Here is a 15,696-nt window from a genome sequence, read left to right as displayed (position 1 = left end):
CATGATCCAAAACTTTGGGGGGAAAAAGCATATATGCATGTATAGAGGTTTTATGTTTTTTTTTTGTTGTTGTTGTTTTTTTTTTTTTTTTTTTTTTGAGACAGAGTCTCACTCCGTCGCCAGGCTGGAGTGCAGTGGCGCAATCTCAGCTCACTGCAACCTCCGCCTCCCGGGTTCAAGTGATTCTCCTGCCTCAGCCTCCCGAGTAGCTGGGACTACAGGCGTGCGCCACCACGCCCAGCTAATTTTTGTATTTTTAGTAGAGACAGGGTTTCACCATGTTGACCAGAATGGTCTTGATCTCTTGACCTCACGATCTGCCTGCCTCGGCCTCCCAAAGTGCTGGGATTACAAGCATGAGCCACTGTGCCCAGCCCAAATGTGTAGAGGTTTTAAAAACATGGCTGCAAATTATTTGATCCTCCTTCACTGAGAAGTGATCTATGTTCCCTCCCCTTGAATCTGGCTGGGATAGTGACTGCTCTGACCAATAGCACATGGTAAAAGTGGCACTGTGTGAGTTCTGAGGCTATACAAAGAACCACAGAGCTTCTGACTTGTTCACTGGAACACTCATTTTGAAGCTCTGATAGCTGACTACCGCAAGGCCACCATGCTGTAAGGAAGCCCAAGCCTCACAGAGAGGTCATACACAGGTTCTTTGGTTAACATTCCCAGTTGAGCCCAGTCTTTGAGTCATTCTAATCCAGGATCTAGATGTGTGTGAAGAAAACGTCTAGATAATTCTAACCCCTTGCCATTAGAATCTTTTCAGTTGAGGCTGATCTTGGAGCAGAAACCAAGATCATTATGGTTTCTCCATATGATGTCCTGTCTCAATCTTTGATAATCCATAAAGCATAATAGAATGGTTGTTGTCTTATACCACTGAGTTTGGGGTGATTTTTTACATAGCAATAGATAATTGGATCAGTATGCATATGTATGTGTATGTGAATAGATAGGTACATACACTCCTACCCAAACAGAGGAAGAGAGATACCAGGCTTACCCATCAAATGTCATGAATGGTTTTATTTTTTCTTCTTTATGTCTTTTTATACTTCCTAAATTTTCTAGAATATCTATACATTGCTTTTCTATTTTTTATTATGGACATTTTCAAATGTAAACAAAAGTAGAAGCCGACAGTATAATGAATACCCATGACCCTACCATCAAGCTTCAACAGTTAGCAAACATTCGCCAGTCTGCAAAGAGCCATCCTTTGGTATTTGTTGGGGACTGGTTCCAGGGCCCCTCTCAGATATCAAAATCCATGGATACTCAAGTATCTTATATAAAATGGTATGGCAGGCCGGGTGCAGTGGCTCATGCCTGTAATCCCAGCACTTTGGGAGGCTGAGGCAGGCAGAGCTTGGGAGTTTGAGACCAGCCTGGGTAACATGGTGGCACCCCACCTCTACAAAAAAAAACAAACAAACACAAACATTAGCTGGGCGTGGTGGCTTGCACCTGTAGTCCCAGCTACTTGGGAGGCTGAGGCAGGAGAATCGCTTGAGCCTGGGGAGAGTGAGGCTGCAGTGAGCCAAGATCATGCCACTGTACTCTAGCCTGGGTGACAAAGTGAAACCTGTCTCAAAAACAAAACAAAACAAAAAAAACATATAAATTGGCATCTGCATATAACCTACGCAATCCTCCTGTATACATCTCTAGATTACTTATAATACCCAATACAATGTCAGTGCTATGTACATAGTTGTTATGCTATATTTTTTATATATTGTTTAGGGACTAATGACAAGAAAAAAAGGTCTGAATATGTTCAGTACAGACACAACTATTCTTTTTTTTCTCTGAATATTTTTTATCCATGGTTGGTTGAATCTATGGATGTGGAACCCACAGATACAGAGGGCTGACTGTATGTTACTTTTTAAAAAGGAAGAAACCCACAAAAAATAATATTTTTATCTTGTCTAAGAATAGAAAGATCTGATGTGCTCCTGGGATACCTATACCAAGAGGTGATATTCAGATTGTTAGCTAAAGGTTTAGGAATGACTAAGCAGTGCTCTTCCCATTTTTCAGACCCGCTATACCTTTGAAAACAGGCCGTGCTAGATCAGTGTGAGAGATGAAAACGCTGACCCTGGACTGTCCGCCAGTGTTGGGCCCCTGTGTCAAGGGGAGTGCTAGTTTTCCAGGAAGGAAATAAAAGAGACCCTCTGCTCTCCACCTTGAATAAATACAACCTTTCAACTCTGACACTCATAGTCTTTTTCTGAAAGGCTTTCCTGCATTCTGGTGAACTTGTATTACATGAACTTAAGATACCAAGTGGCAATGTCTTTTCAAAGCCAGTTACATAATCCAAAGGCATGTCAAAGAATGCAGTGACTCTAGCATTTCTTAAGTGTGGGAGGCAAGAGTGACGCAAAAAGAGGCCATGCCCTGTAGCATCCAAGCTCTATCGACTTAGATCATCCTTGGAAAAAAACTCTGAAGAAATCAATAGCAGTTCATTTGTTGGTCTGTGCATTAATTCATCCAAATATTAGCACATATCCCATGCCAAGCACTGTGGGCTAAGGAGGCAAAAGGGACAGGCTGTACTCTAAAGGACTTCACAGCCTGTGGGGAAAGAGAAGCCAGTGAACAACTACAAGATGAATGTTCTGATAAAGCTATGCCTCCGGGGTAGGGGTGGAGGTGGACTGGCCTGGGGGAGGAGGTGACATCTGAGCTGGAAGAGAGTGTGAAATAGAGAACTGGAGGTACAAAGAGAAGCAGGAGGGCACAGAGGACCTTCAGGGAACCACTGGCAGCTTAACTGGTTAGAGTGCAGTTGTGAAGGAACAGAGTGGTAACAGGAAAGGGGAGAGAAACAGACAGGGACCAGCTCCCAAACGAGTTTGTAGGCCTTGCTAAAAATTTGGATTCTATCCCCAAACTATAGGGAACTAGCTAACAGGTGAATCTTTAGATTCACCTGTTAGACTCCAACAGAAGATGGAGGTACGGGTAGGGTGGGCAGCACAAAAATAACTGGGAGGAGTTTGGTTTGTGTCTTCCTGTTTCACTGCCAGAGATGACCAAAAAGGGGGCACTTCTCACAATGGCAGATGCCATCAACTGAACCCTTTCCCACTGAGTGTAAACACGGCCTTGAAATCCTTCTCACTTCAACATTCCAGACAGGTACTCCCAATTGGTAGAACGGGCTTGTAAGGTCACACTTATTTGTCACCCTGGTGCTAAAGTATGAGCCCTGGGAGAGCAGGAATTTTATTGACTTTATATCACAGTTGTATCCTCAGTGCTTAGTGCAGTGTCTGAGGAACAGCAGTTGCTCAATAAGTATTTCTTAAATGGAATTGAATCTATCTTTCTCAATCTGCCTTTACTTATTTGTGGTCCTGACCTCACATCCTCCACCCCCGGGAGACATGTGTCTCACACTGTTTAGCACTGGGATGCAGCACTTATGCTCTGCACCTCTCCCTGGACCTCTTGCAGGTCCCACTGGGTGAAGGGCTGGCTAACTCAGAGACTAAATGAATTTGAGTAAAGATGTGAATGGCTGATAAGAGCTCAGTACTTTCAGAGAGAACTTGTATTTTCATAGCAGATAAGAAATGGGAGTTATGCAGACTTTCTGATATTAGAGGTGGGAACTGGAAGAAATGACTTTGAGCTTTTTCAACACCCTCTCTTCCAAAGCAGAACGACAAGACTTCTTGGCATAGGTCTTTTCCAAGAATCTTTCCAAAGTAAATGGGTCCAAGAATGTAAGCCAGTAGAGCTATCTGCTAAAAAGTACTCCATACCTGCTTGTACCGCCTCTTCTGAGTATACTGTAGCCACAATTTGATACACTTGCACAGCAGTGTTATCCTGAAACAAAAGGAAAAACGCCTTCAGGTTTCAGGTTTTTAAAACTTTGTTTTAAGGCAGGTAAATTGGGGTACAGTTACTTCCTGTGAGTTAAAGGCACCCCATGGGCTTACTAGTTTCATTCTAGGAGAGACGGCAATAAGAACCTGATATCTAATATAAAATTTGTCAACCTCTGATTTTGGACTGTGGATTGCCTAAAATGTTGACAACTTTCTTGTAAAACCTAATTAGACCACCGAAAGCACAGTAGCTCTGGAATTTAGGAAATATGTGTGAAATCCCCTAGATATCCTGAACTTTCTGGTTTCATGGCCAAACGCTGGGGGTCCACGACATGTTGCCTCTCACACTAGGTTTTGTAAACCAGGGTTTGGAATAATATGCCTTGATAACTCTAAATGAGTCAGTTTATTATTGGGATTCTCACTAACTCATTAAAAAATGCTTCAAAATTGGAGCTAAACTATGCAAATTAAGTTGATTATACTGTGGGGAGAGGAAAAAAGGAGGGCAAAGAAAGGAAGGACATATTGAACATTTCTGGCAGCAAGAAAGTTTATACGTAGCGCTTCCTTCTGAGGAGTAAGATCTTCCTCTTACTTGTAGGGAGGGGGCCAGGCAACTTTTATTTTTCCCTTTATACTTTCCACCCTATACATTCTGAGTTTTCCTCACAGAAATGTAGTGTTTTTATTTATTTAACTGAATGACTAGCTCTAAAATATTGAGGACATTCCCTGCACACTTTAAGACTGAGTCACAAATGTCCCTGACCCTTCTCTTTAACACTAGCAATGCATGAATTCTAACTTGTGAACATATTGATGCCTGTAGGACCAAGGCAGTGAGCGACCAGGCACATACTTCAGACTATGGTGGCCAAGAACCAATGCAAATATGCTCATTCTATCTCCCATCTGATCAGCCAAAAACCCAAATTCAGGAACAAATGGTTTACAGCAGGACCTCCACCCCAGCAGGCCTTTCTGAATCTGCCACACTAACCCATAGAAGGGCAAGCAATTACTCCTGGAAAACAGTAAGTCAGAGGCACAAAGTCCCTGAGAGCCAGGGATGAAACCAGAGTCCCTACCTGTAGTGGTCCCAGGCAGCATGCAGTAAGGGGAGCAGCTCTCTTTCTTTTTTCTGCTCAATCTGAGACCGCCAGAGGTTCCAGAACCTGTGCAGCAGCTAAAGCAAGGGAAGAAGAAGATGGAAATGTACTGAGATGAAAGGTAAAACAGTGAATCCTTACTCCAACAGACTGTGATCTCCCCCAAAGCAGAAATGACCTCAGTTAGGAGCAGCCAACATACAGTGGGTATACAAATTAATGAGGGCTCAACTATAGAGCTATTCTGGGCCAACATAAAAGGCAAAAAGATGGTTCTTCCAGTCTATGGAAATCTAAATGAAGAAGCTATTCCTAATCTCACAAAAGACAATGACATTTTAGAAAGCCATTTTAGAAATTAAAACTGATTTTAATGCATATTCCCACCTATGAAGTAGTCTCGCATAAATGTTTAACTTCAATCTAAACAAGCCCTCAGATGTAACGATTATAGGAACCATGTAGACTAAACGAAAATTAAATGATATAAATGACATCAAAAGGAAACAATCACATAAATCAATAACATAAAACACTGGGCTGGGCGCAGTAGCTCACACCTGTAATCCCAGCACTTTGGGAGGCCAAGGCGGGTGGATCACCTGAGTTCTTGGGAGTTTGAGACCAGCCTGACCAACATGGAGAAACCCTGTCTCTACTAAAAATACAAAATTAGCCGGGCGTGATGGCACATGCCTGTAAACCCAGCTACTTGGGAGGCTGAGGCAGGAGAATCGCTTAAACCCGGGAGGTGGAGGTTGCAGTCAGCGAAGACCGCGCCATTGCACTCTAGCCTGGGTGACAAGAGTGAAACTCCATCTCAAAAAAACAAACAAACAAACAACAAAAAAAAAACATTATACAAGGCTAGGCATGGTGGTGTGCACCTGTAGTCCTAGATCCTCAGGAGGCTGACGCAGGATATTCTCTGGAGCCCAGAAGGATGAGGCTACAATGAGCTACAATCACACCATTGCACTCTAGCCTGGATGACAGAGTGAGACCCTGTCTCTAACAATAATTATTATAATAATAAATAAATTGTATAAACAAAATAACTGGCCTGTCCTTTTTTAAAAAAAGGCAGTCATTTTAAAAAGTATACATTATGCTAAGTGAAATAAGCCAGTTGCAAAAGGACAAATACTATATGATTCCATCTATGAGGTCTCTAGAATAATCCAATTTATAGAGACAGAAAGTAGAATGGTGGTTTCCAGGGGCTGAGGAAAGAGGAAATGGGTACAGAGTTTCAATTTTGCAAGATGAAAAAGTTCTAGAGATGAATAGTGATGATGACTGCACAATGTGGATGTACATGTCACTGAACCGTACACTTAAAAATGGTTAAGGTGATAAAGTTTAAGTGATGTATCTTTCACCACAATTTAAAAATATAATAGGCCGGGTGTCGTGGCTCACGCCTGTAATCCCAACACTTTGGGAGGCTGAGGTGGGAGGATCACCAAAGGTCAGGAGTTTGAGACCAGCCTGGCCAACATGGTAAAACCCCATCTCTACTAAAAATACAAAAATTGGCCAGGCGTGATGGTGTGCATCTGTAGTCCCAGCTACCTGGGAGGCTGAGGCAGGAGAACAGTTTGAACATGGAAGGTGGAGGGTGCAGTGAGCCGAGATCAAGCTATTGCACTCCAGCCTGGGCGAGAGCAAGACCCGGTTTCAAAAAAAAAAAAAAAAAAAAAAAAAAAATATATATATATATATATATATAAAACGTAATAAAGAAGTGTTGTTGGGGGAAGGAAAGTTCTAGATTAAAAGCTTTAAGAGCTATAGTAACAAAACCCATTTCTGCTAAAAATCAATCAGAAAAGAACCAAATGGAGTTAGTGATCCTTAACTGCATTCTGGTTTGTAAAAAGCAGCTACAAATAAGACATTTTTAAGACAACTATGGAAATTTGAATGTTGACTGGATATTAATGTTAGGGAATCACTGTTACTTTTCTTAGGGATGATACTGACATTGTCGTTACATACGAAAATGTCTTTGAGTGACGCATGCTGAAGTATTTAGGTGCAAAGTGCCGTGATGTCTATAATTTACGTTGAAATTATTCAGCAAAAAACAATGAAGCAAACATAGCAAATATTAACAATTACTATATCCAGGTAGTGACTATATAGAGGCTTATTATACTTTTTTTTTCTATTTTTCTGTATGTTTAAACATTTTTCATAAAACAGTAACAGGGAAAAAAAATCCTACACCAAGAAAGTAGAGACAATATTTGTTGGCATCAAGTAAACAAACCATTGTTTTATAATGGACTTACAATGGAAGTGAATAGACTTACAATAGAAACACAACCAAAGCCTCCTATTGGGGCCGGGCATGGTGGCTCATGTCTGTAATCCCAGCACTTTGGGAAGCCGAGGCAGGTGGACTGCTTGAGGCCAGGAGTTTGTGACCAGCTCAACCAACATGGGGAAAAACCCGTCTCTACTAAAAATACAAAAAAATTAGCTGGGCTTGGTGGTGCACACCTGTGATCCCAGCTACTTGGGAGGCTGAGACATGAGAATCGCTTGAACTTGGGAGGCGGAGGTTGCAGTGAGTTGAGATCGCACCACTGCAGCTGCACACCAGTCTAGGCAACAGACCAAGACCCTGTCTCAAAAAAAAAAAAAGTGTATTTGGGCCAGGTGCGGTGGCTCACACCTGTAATCCCAGCACTTTGAGAGGCTAAGGTGGGCAGATCACTTGAGCCCAGGAGTTTGAGATCAGCCTAGGCAACATAGTAGGACCCCATCTACAAAAAATACAAAAATTAGCTGGGTGTGGTGGCTTACAGCTGTAGTCCCAACTACTTGGGAGGCTGAGGCAGGAGGATCACTTGAACCTGCAGTGATCTACTGCACTACAGCCTGGGTGACAGAACAAGACCCTGCCTCTAAATAAGTAAAGAAAAAAAGAAAGTATTTGTATCACTATATCTCCTAGGTCAGGTTTAAAATCCACAGTCCCTGAATTTTGAGTCAACAATCCATTTCTTGGCAAATAGATAAAAAAATGGGATCAAACAAGTTTTTCTATCAGCAGGTATGGATTACCAAAGAAAATGCAAACTAAAAAGGCCGAGCACGGTGGCTCATGCCTGTAATCCCAGCACTTTGGGAGGCTGAGGCGGGTAGATCATCTGAAGTCAGGAGTTCGAGACCAGCCTGGCCAACATGGTGAAACCTCGTCTCTACTACAAATACAAAAATTAGGAAGGTGTAGTGGTGCATGCCTGTAATCCCAGCTACTCAAGAGGCTGAGGCAGGAGAACTGCTTGAACCCGGGAGTCGGAGGTTGCAGTGAGCTGAGATCGTGCCACTGTACTCCAGCCTGGGCAATAGAGAAAGACTGTCTCTAAAAAAAAAAAAAAAAAAAAAGAAAGAAAATGCAGACTAAGGTTTTAGAGTTGACAGTCTGGACAAATCTTGAAGCACAAAAAGTTTTTTTTAAAAAGAGTTCTGCTTAATTTGGCAAGACTGAAAAAAAGAGTGAGAGAGAATGGCCATCAGAAGAGGTCCCTTGATACAGAAGACAACCCTCACCGTGACACCATGCTGCTGGTGAGCGAGATTCCTTCTTATTTGCTGGAGATGGGCGTGGGTCACATTGTCTTTTAGGGCTCTAAAGCAAAAATACTGTGCAAAGAAAGGACACAACTGATTACAAAGACTGGAATCAGTAGAGTCTGTAAACTAAGAGTAGATGAAGGCAGACAGTGCCTCAAATCAGGGGGAGAAGCTTGATCACAGCTTCTCATAGCTGTTCCATCTCCCTGAGTGTTTCTCTGCTTTGAGATTCAACTGGGAGCCCAACACAAGCCAGCCTGCACAGCAGGCACTTAATAAATATTTGCTGAACCCTCCCTGCTGTCCATCTATACTGCACAAGAACAAGCACACCCACACCAGGAGAGAACCCCATGACCCACATGACAATTCTACAGACCAAGGTAAACATCAACGGTTGCCTCTCAGAAAAAGACAGACTTTTTGTCTGTGGTGGTTTTTGTGTTTTTGTTTTTTTACCGTGTGGGCTCAGTGCGTACATTTGTATGATTATAAATGCAGTGCTGCTAAAATGGAAGAAGGAATCTTTAGTGAAAGGAAGGGTTGGAGTTGGGCCAGGATGGACCTGGATCCAGCTCCATCAATAATGCCTAAAAGGCCAGGTGCAGTGGCTCACACCTGTAATCCCAACACTTTAGGATGCTGAGGCAGGAGGACTGCTTGAGCACAGGAGTTCAAGACCAGCCTGGCCAACAGAAGGAGATTCTGTCTGTATAAAAAACTAAAAAATTAGGCCGGGCGTGGTGGCTCACGCCTGTAATCCCAGCACTTTGGGAGGCCAAGGTGGGCGGATCACGAGGTCAGGAGATCGAGACCATCTTGGCTAACATGGTGAAACCCCGTCTCTACTAAACATACAAAAAATTAGCTGGGTGTGGTGGCGGGCACCTGTAGTCCCAGCTACTTGGGAGGCTGAGGCAGGAGAATGGTGTGAACCCCAGAGGCAGAGCTTTCAGTGAGCCAAGATAGCGCCACTGCACTCCAGCCTGGGTGACAGAGCGAGACTCCGTCTCAAAAAAAAAAAAAAAAAAAAAATCTAAAAAATTAGTTGGGCATGGTGGCATGTGCCTGTGGTCCAAGCTGCTTGGGAGGCTGAAGTGGAAGGATCATTTGAGTCCAGGAGTTCAAGGCTGCAGCAAGCTATGATTGTAACACTGCACTCCAGCCGGGGTGACAGAGGAGACCCTATCTCTAATAATAATAGTAATGATAATAATACTAATGCCTCAACACTGGGCATGGTGGCACATGCCTATAGCCCCAGCTACTCAGGAGGCTGAGGTGGGAGGACTGCTTGAGCCCAGAAGTTTGAATCTAGCCTGGACAACATAGTGAGACCGCACCTCTAAAAAATAATAATAATGCCTCACAAATTGGCTAAGCAAAGCTGATTTGCCCATATTTCCCCATGCCTTAGGCTTCAATTTTCTGAGACAGAAGTGAAGATATCAGACTGGATTAGGGGTTTTCATACTGTGCTTTGTGGAGCCCCAGAGGCTTCTGAAAACATATGAAGACCACCTCGTGTAGCAAGGGAAGGGAATAGTAGCAGGTTGAACAGGGACTGACTCCCTGACGTGCTTCAACCACGGCATGGCTACTTTGACCTATTTTATAGGTGAGGCTTCCGCCACTCAAAAGGGGTTTTACCATGTAAAAAAAGCTCAGGACTAAATAATCTCAGAGGTTCCTTTACAGCTCCATACCCCTCTGACCCTACAACATTAGCACCTGTAATCCAAAATGAAAAGAAGGACACCCACAATGAAAGGAGGGCTTCATGACCAAAACTCACCCATAGCTGACTGCATTTAATGAAGGTGATAGGGGTCAGGGTCCCCCAAGAGTGGATACCCAAGCAAGGTTGCCGAGCGGACCCATGCCAGGATGCAGGGCTCTTACCAGCTGGCTGTGCCTGTGGTGCTCTTCTGCCATCTCAAACTGGGCAGCTTCTTCTGCACACAGCAGCATGTCTGCCAGGAAGTGAAGGCCTCCAGTCCCAACAAGGTTCTGACCGCTACACAGCGCATTCTCAGCAAGCCACCTTGAAGGGCCGTGGCTATCGGGGATAACACACGTGCCAGGTGGGCTGAGGTCCACCTCTGTCTACTCCTGATGACCCAGGGAAGCAGTGGGCAAAGGAAACCCTGTCAGTTACTGATCAAACATCTGGTCTTGCATTCCTCCCATTGAATGCCCACGAGATGATAGGCAAAAAATACCTGAGATAAACTGCTACCAATTTCAGTAAACATTTAGAAATCACCATATCTAAAGCAGAATCTGCTCCTTTTTCTATAGTCTCTGTTTTGGCATCACAATCCAGTTAGATGTTTGAGCTAAAAACCTTGGAGTTATTTTCAAACCTTTTCTCCTCCCACTCTCATCTAATCGGTCGCCAAGTCCATCTGTTCCCTTCCTAAATCTCTTGGCTCTCTCCATCCCCTTCTGCTCTTCTGTCCCCACCCCCAACACCCTGCAGTTCATCCGACTCGTCCCTTACGTAGACTGGTAAGTGAGCCTCCTCCCATAACTGGTCTCCCCCACCAGTGCTAGCCTCTCTCCACTAATCCAGAATTATCCTTTCCAAAGCACAAATCTGACTGCATTTCTTTTCTTTTTTAAGAGACTGGGTCTCACTCTGTCACCTAGGCTGTAGGGCAAGGGTGCCATCATAGTTCACTGTAGCCTCAAACTCCTGAGTTCAAGCGATCCTCCCAAAGCACTTGGATTACAGGTGTGAGCCACTGCCCCCAGCCTCTTCTCTTCTTAAAAACCTGATGCCGGGTGTGATGATGTGTGCCTGTAGTTTCACCTACTTCGTAGGCTGAGGAGGGAGGATTGCTTAAGCCCAGGAGTTCAAGACTGTAGTAAGCTACCATTGCGCCTGTGAAAGCCACTGCACTCCAGCCTGGGCAACATGTGACCCTGTCTCTAAATTTTTAAAAGTTAAAAAACCTCCAGAGGTTCCTGCATCTACCTTCCCACCATCCATACCTCCACAGCCCACTGGATTCTTGAATGCTTTTCCTCACTGAAATGCCTTTTCCAACCTTCTGCAGTCTTCCCCTAAGACATCAACCTTCCCAACTTCTCATCTCCTATGACTTAAATTCTGCACAAACATTACCTCCTTGGCTAAATCTCCACAGTCGCTCTCACAGGACTTCATACAAATCTTTATGATAGGAATTATCATGCCATATTTAAAGACACATTTTCATGTCTATTTCCCCCACTAGACAATGAACTATCATTAGTCTGAGCTTCCTCATATCCCAGAATTTAAGCAGGAGTTTATACAAAGCAAGACTTTGATGAACAAATAAAATGTGTGGATGAACATCCTAGGCAGTCCAAATTCTCACACTTGGGCACACAGTATGGTAGGGGTAGTGATTAAGAATATGGCTGGGTGCGGTGGCTCAGGCCTGTAATCACAGCACTTTGGGAGGCCGAGGCGGGCAGATCACCTGAGGTCGTCAGGAGTTCGAGACCAGCCTGACTAACATGGAGAAACCCTGTCTCTACTAAAAATACAAAAAAATTAGCCGGGTATGGTGGTGCCTGCCTGTAATCCCAGCTACTCGTGGGGCTAAGGCCGGAGAATCACTTGAACCCAGGAGGCAGAGGTTGTGGTGAGCCAAGATTGGGCCATTGCACTCCAGCTTGGGCTACAAGAGCGAAACTCCATCTCAAAAAAAAAAGGGGGAAAAAAAAGAGTATATACATAGAGCTGGATGCGGTGGCTCACGCTGGTAATCCCAGTACTTTAAGAGGCCGAGGCAAGTGGATCACTTTGGGTCAGGAGTTCGAGACCAGCCTGGCCAACATGGAGAAACCCCATGTCTACTAAAAGCACAAAAATTAGCTGGGTGTGGTGGTGGTGGCCGCCTGTAATCCCAGCTACTCAGGAGGCTGAGACAGGACAATCACTTGAATCCGGGAGGCAGAAGTTGTGGTAAGCTGAGATGGCACCACTGTAATCCAGCCTGGGTGACAGAGCGAGACTCTGTCTCAAAAAAAAAAAAAAAAAAAAAAAAAAGAGGCTGGGTATGCTGGCTCATGCCTGTAATCCCAGCACTTCAGGAGGCTGAGGTGGGTGGATCACCTGAAGTCAAGAGTTCGAGACCAGCCTGGCCAACATGGCGAAACCCCGTCTCTACTAAAAATATAAAAATTAGCCAGGCGTTGTGGCACATGCCTGTAATCCCAGCTACTCGGGAGGCAAAGGCAGGAGAATCGCTTGAACCTGGGAGGCGGAGATTGCAGTGAGCCGAGATTGTACCACTGCAATCCAGCCTGGGTGACAGAGCAAGAGTCCATCTCAAAAAAAAAAAAAAAAAAAAAAAAAGAATATGTACACAGGAGTTAAAGGCCTATGTTTTGAAAATCTTGACTCTGCCAATGACCTGTGACTTTAGAATACACTCAGCTCCTCTGAATCTCTTTCCTCGTCTGTAAAATGGCAATAGTGGCACCTACTCCACAGCATTACTATGAGGATGAAGAGGATGATGCATAATGTCTGCTACGTAGTAAAAGCGCAATAAATGGAAACTATCATCACGGTGATGGTATCACCGAGAAAAAGATAGTGGTGGCTATTTCCACCACCTAGTGGGTAGAGAAAAGCACTTAAATTGTAACACCAAAAAATGTGAATCAGGAAAGTGGGATTACCTCTGAGGGAAAAGAGAAAGAACGCAGTCAGGGAGGAGCAGATAGGTGTGCTAGGAAGGTTCTATTTTGAAAGTTGGGTGATAAGATATATAGTTGTTCATTTTATTATTTTTAAACTATATATAAGCACTCTTTTTATACACAATCCCAATTAAACAAAAATTTTAAGACTGTCAACAGAGATAAGGCTGTTTTAAATCGTTTGGCAATTGTTTCCCATGTATCTCATGACTTTCGTTTCACATGCTGCTGAGCTCATGCTGTCCTGGCTGAGGCAATGGACAGCCTGAGTATCTGAAAGGATACAGTGTTTCCAGTGAGTAAAGGCGCGCCGCAGGGCCATCTTCCTGGCCAGTTTCTCCACCTGGGCATGGTGAGCGTACAAGCTCTCCCTCCGCTCCCAGGCCTGCTGCCAGTCACAGAAGTGTATCTGGAGCACAGTGACATGATGGAATCGCTCAGCCATCTCTGCAACAGAGAAATAACTTAAGTGCTGCTCCCCTAAGGTTAGAAGATGAGCTGGAAACATCTTTAAGACAAGCTGAACCCCACTATTGGCAGAGAGCAGGGGTTCAAGGCCACACACACACACACACAAAGTTTTTTTTTTTTTTTTGAGTTGGAGTCTTGCTCTGTTGCCCAGGCTGGAGTGCAGTGGCGCAATCTCGGCTCACTGCAACCTATGCTTCCCAGGTTTCAAGCGATTCTCCTGCCTGAGCCTCCCAAGTTGGTAGAATTACAGGCATGCGCCACCACCCCTGGCTGATTTTTCTGCATTTTTAGTAGAGATGGGGTTTCAACATGTTAGCCAAGCTGGTCTCGAACTCCTGACCTCAAGTGATCCGCCCGCCTCAGCCTCCCACAGTGCTGGGATTACAGACGCGAGCCACCGTGCCCGGCCAAAATACAAGTTTTTTAAACCTTGAAAGGTCATTAGGAATCCCTGAGCTACATCTCCTCTCTCCAAGGAAAGAGAAAAGGTCTGTGATTTTAGGGAGGAGGATGCGATAAAATCAGTTACATCAAAGGGCTGAGGCTTCTAGTTAGATACTGATGAACAGAAATGATAACTGTTGCTTTCAAAAAGGACTGTTTTACTTTTGCTTCTAAACAAATGTCTCCTGGATAGGACTTAGAGATTGAGTCAATGACATAAAATTCAGTTGCCACGCTGGCACAGGCTTTTTTGAGCTTTCAGCCAACCTGATCCTGGCTGCCAGCTTCATCTCCTTTTAATGCTAGTCAGATAATGGTCTGATGAGCTAGGGCCTGGGAAGGGGATGGGAATCAGATCTGGAATTTGAATGCTGTAATTGGAGGCAGGCATTAGTCTATAGCTTATCATACTAAACAGCTTAATGCCTTCACATTCCAGGACTGGGCAACTGGACTGTTGGTCGGTGGTCACTATCCTCCAATGAACACATTCAAACTCTCCCAAGAGACAGTGTTGGCAGCGTAAGAGATTTCTGCAGGGAGGTTTGGGTGAACGCCAGAGACCCTTAACCCAGTGTCTAGCATAGTGCTTGACTTACTTTGGTATAAACTCAATAAACTTAAGTTAAAAAGTGTACCAATGTTCACATTTCTATGTATTATTACTTCTGAATCTAATTGGGAAACAAAACCATATAAACAGTATCCAAAAAACTTGACATCAAAATCACATGCATTTGCATAACTGGAGACAAACAGAAACTATCCAAATATCTATTAATAGGAGAATGGCTAAGTATATTAAGGTAAGCCATCCTATAAAATATGAATAGTTGTTAAAAAATAACATTTACGACAAATACTTAACATGTAGGAAAGTGTTGATTAACTGTGTGGAAAAAAGCAAGATACAAAACCATAGGTTATCAACATATTAATCAAAATAATTACAATACTTATAGCAAAATGAAAACCCTATTTAGATAAAAAATATACAGAAGAGGCCGGGAACAGTGGCTCACGCCTGCAATCCCAGCACTTTGGGAGGCCGAGGCAGGCGGATCACCTGAGGTCAGGAGTTTGAGACTAGCCTGGCCAAAGTTATGAAACCCCATCTTTACTAAAAATACAAAAATTAGCCGGGCGAGGTGGTGGGCACCTGTGATCCCAACTACTCGAGAGGCTGAGGCAGAAGAATCACCTGAACCCAGGAGGCGGAGATTGCAGTGAGCCGAGATTGTGCCACTGCACTCCAGCCTGGGCGACAAGAGCGAAACTCCATCTCAAAAAAAAAAAAATTCTATCTACAGATAGCTAGATAGATATAGATATAGATATATAAATAAAAGGCCAAAGAGAAATAAATGTGACTCAAGGATGATGTATTTTCCTCCTTAATCTCCTTTTACCAAAATTTCTGGAGTAGCACCATTATATTACTTCTTAGTACAGTACCACTGGCAGCAGGAGAGTGGAAATTGTGACCAGATCCTCTATCTCGAGAGCCTAGA

At 43.9% G+C, this 15,696-nt stretch overlaps 1 protein-coding gene across 37 annotated transcripts in view; it reads right to left on the bottom strand.

The window, feature by feature from the left end:
- Nucleotides 1–15,696, bottom strand: part of SFI1 (SFI1 centrin binding protein) — a 125,249-nt gene that overhangs the window by 25,374 nt on the left and 84,179 nt on the right. For 30 of the 37 annotated variants that reach the window (XR_010133129.1, XM_063704666.1, XM_063704668.1 and 27 more), the window contains 5 exons: nucleotides 13,556–13,717; nucleotides 10,469–10,539; nucleotides 8,543–8,635; nucleotides 4,958–5,055; nucleotides 3,795–3,861 (listed from right to left, as the gene is read on the bottom strand). Coding sequence is in view for 36 of the 37 variants with exons in the window: in XM_063704666.1 (XP_063560736.1) it covers nucleotides 3,795–3,861; nucleotides 4,958–5,055; nucleotides 8,543–8,635; nucleotides 10,469–10,539; nucleotides 13,556–13,717 (491 nt within the window). In the remaining variant the exon portion in view is untranslated. The remainder of the gene's footprint in view (nucleotides 1–3,794; nucleotides 3,862–4,957; nucleotides 5,056–8,542; nucleotides 8,636–10,468; nucleotides 10,540–13,555; nucleotides 13,718–15,696) is intronic. The other 7 variants (XM_055374272.2, XM_063704667.1, XM_063704671.1 and 4 more) reach the window with 1 other exon arrangement.

This window comes from Gorilla gorilla, chromosome 23, assembly GCF_029281585.2.
Source record: "Gorilla gorilla gorilla isolate KB3781 chromosome 23, NHGRI_mGorGor1-v2.1_pri, whole genome shotgun sequence".
NCBI lineage: Eukaryota > Metazoa > Chordata > Mammalia > Primates > Hominidae > Gorilla > Gorilla gorilla.
Note: the sequence above shows the minus strand (reverse complement) of the source record. Positions and strands in the feature narration are given on the sequence as shown.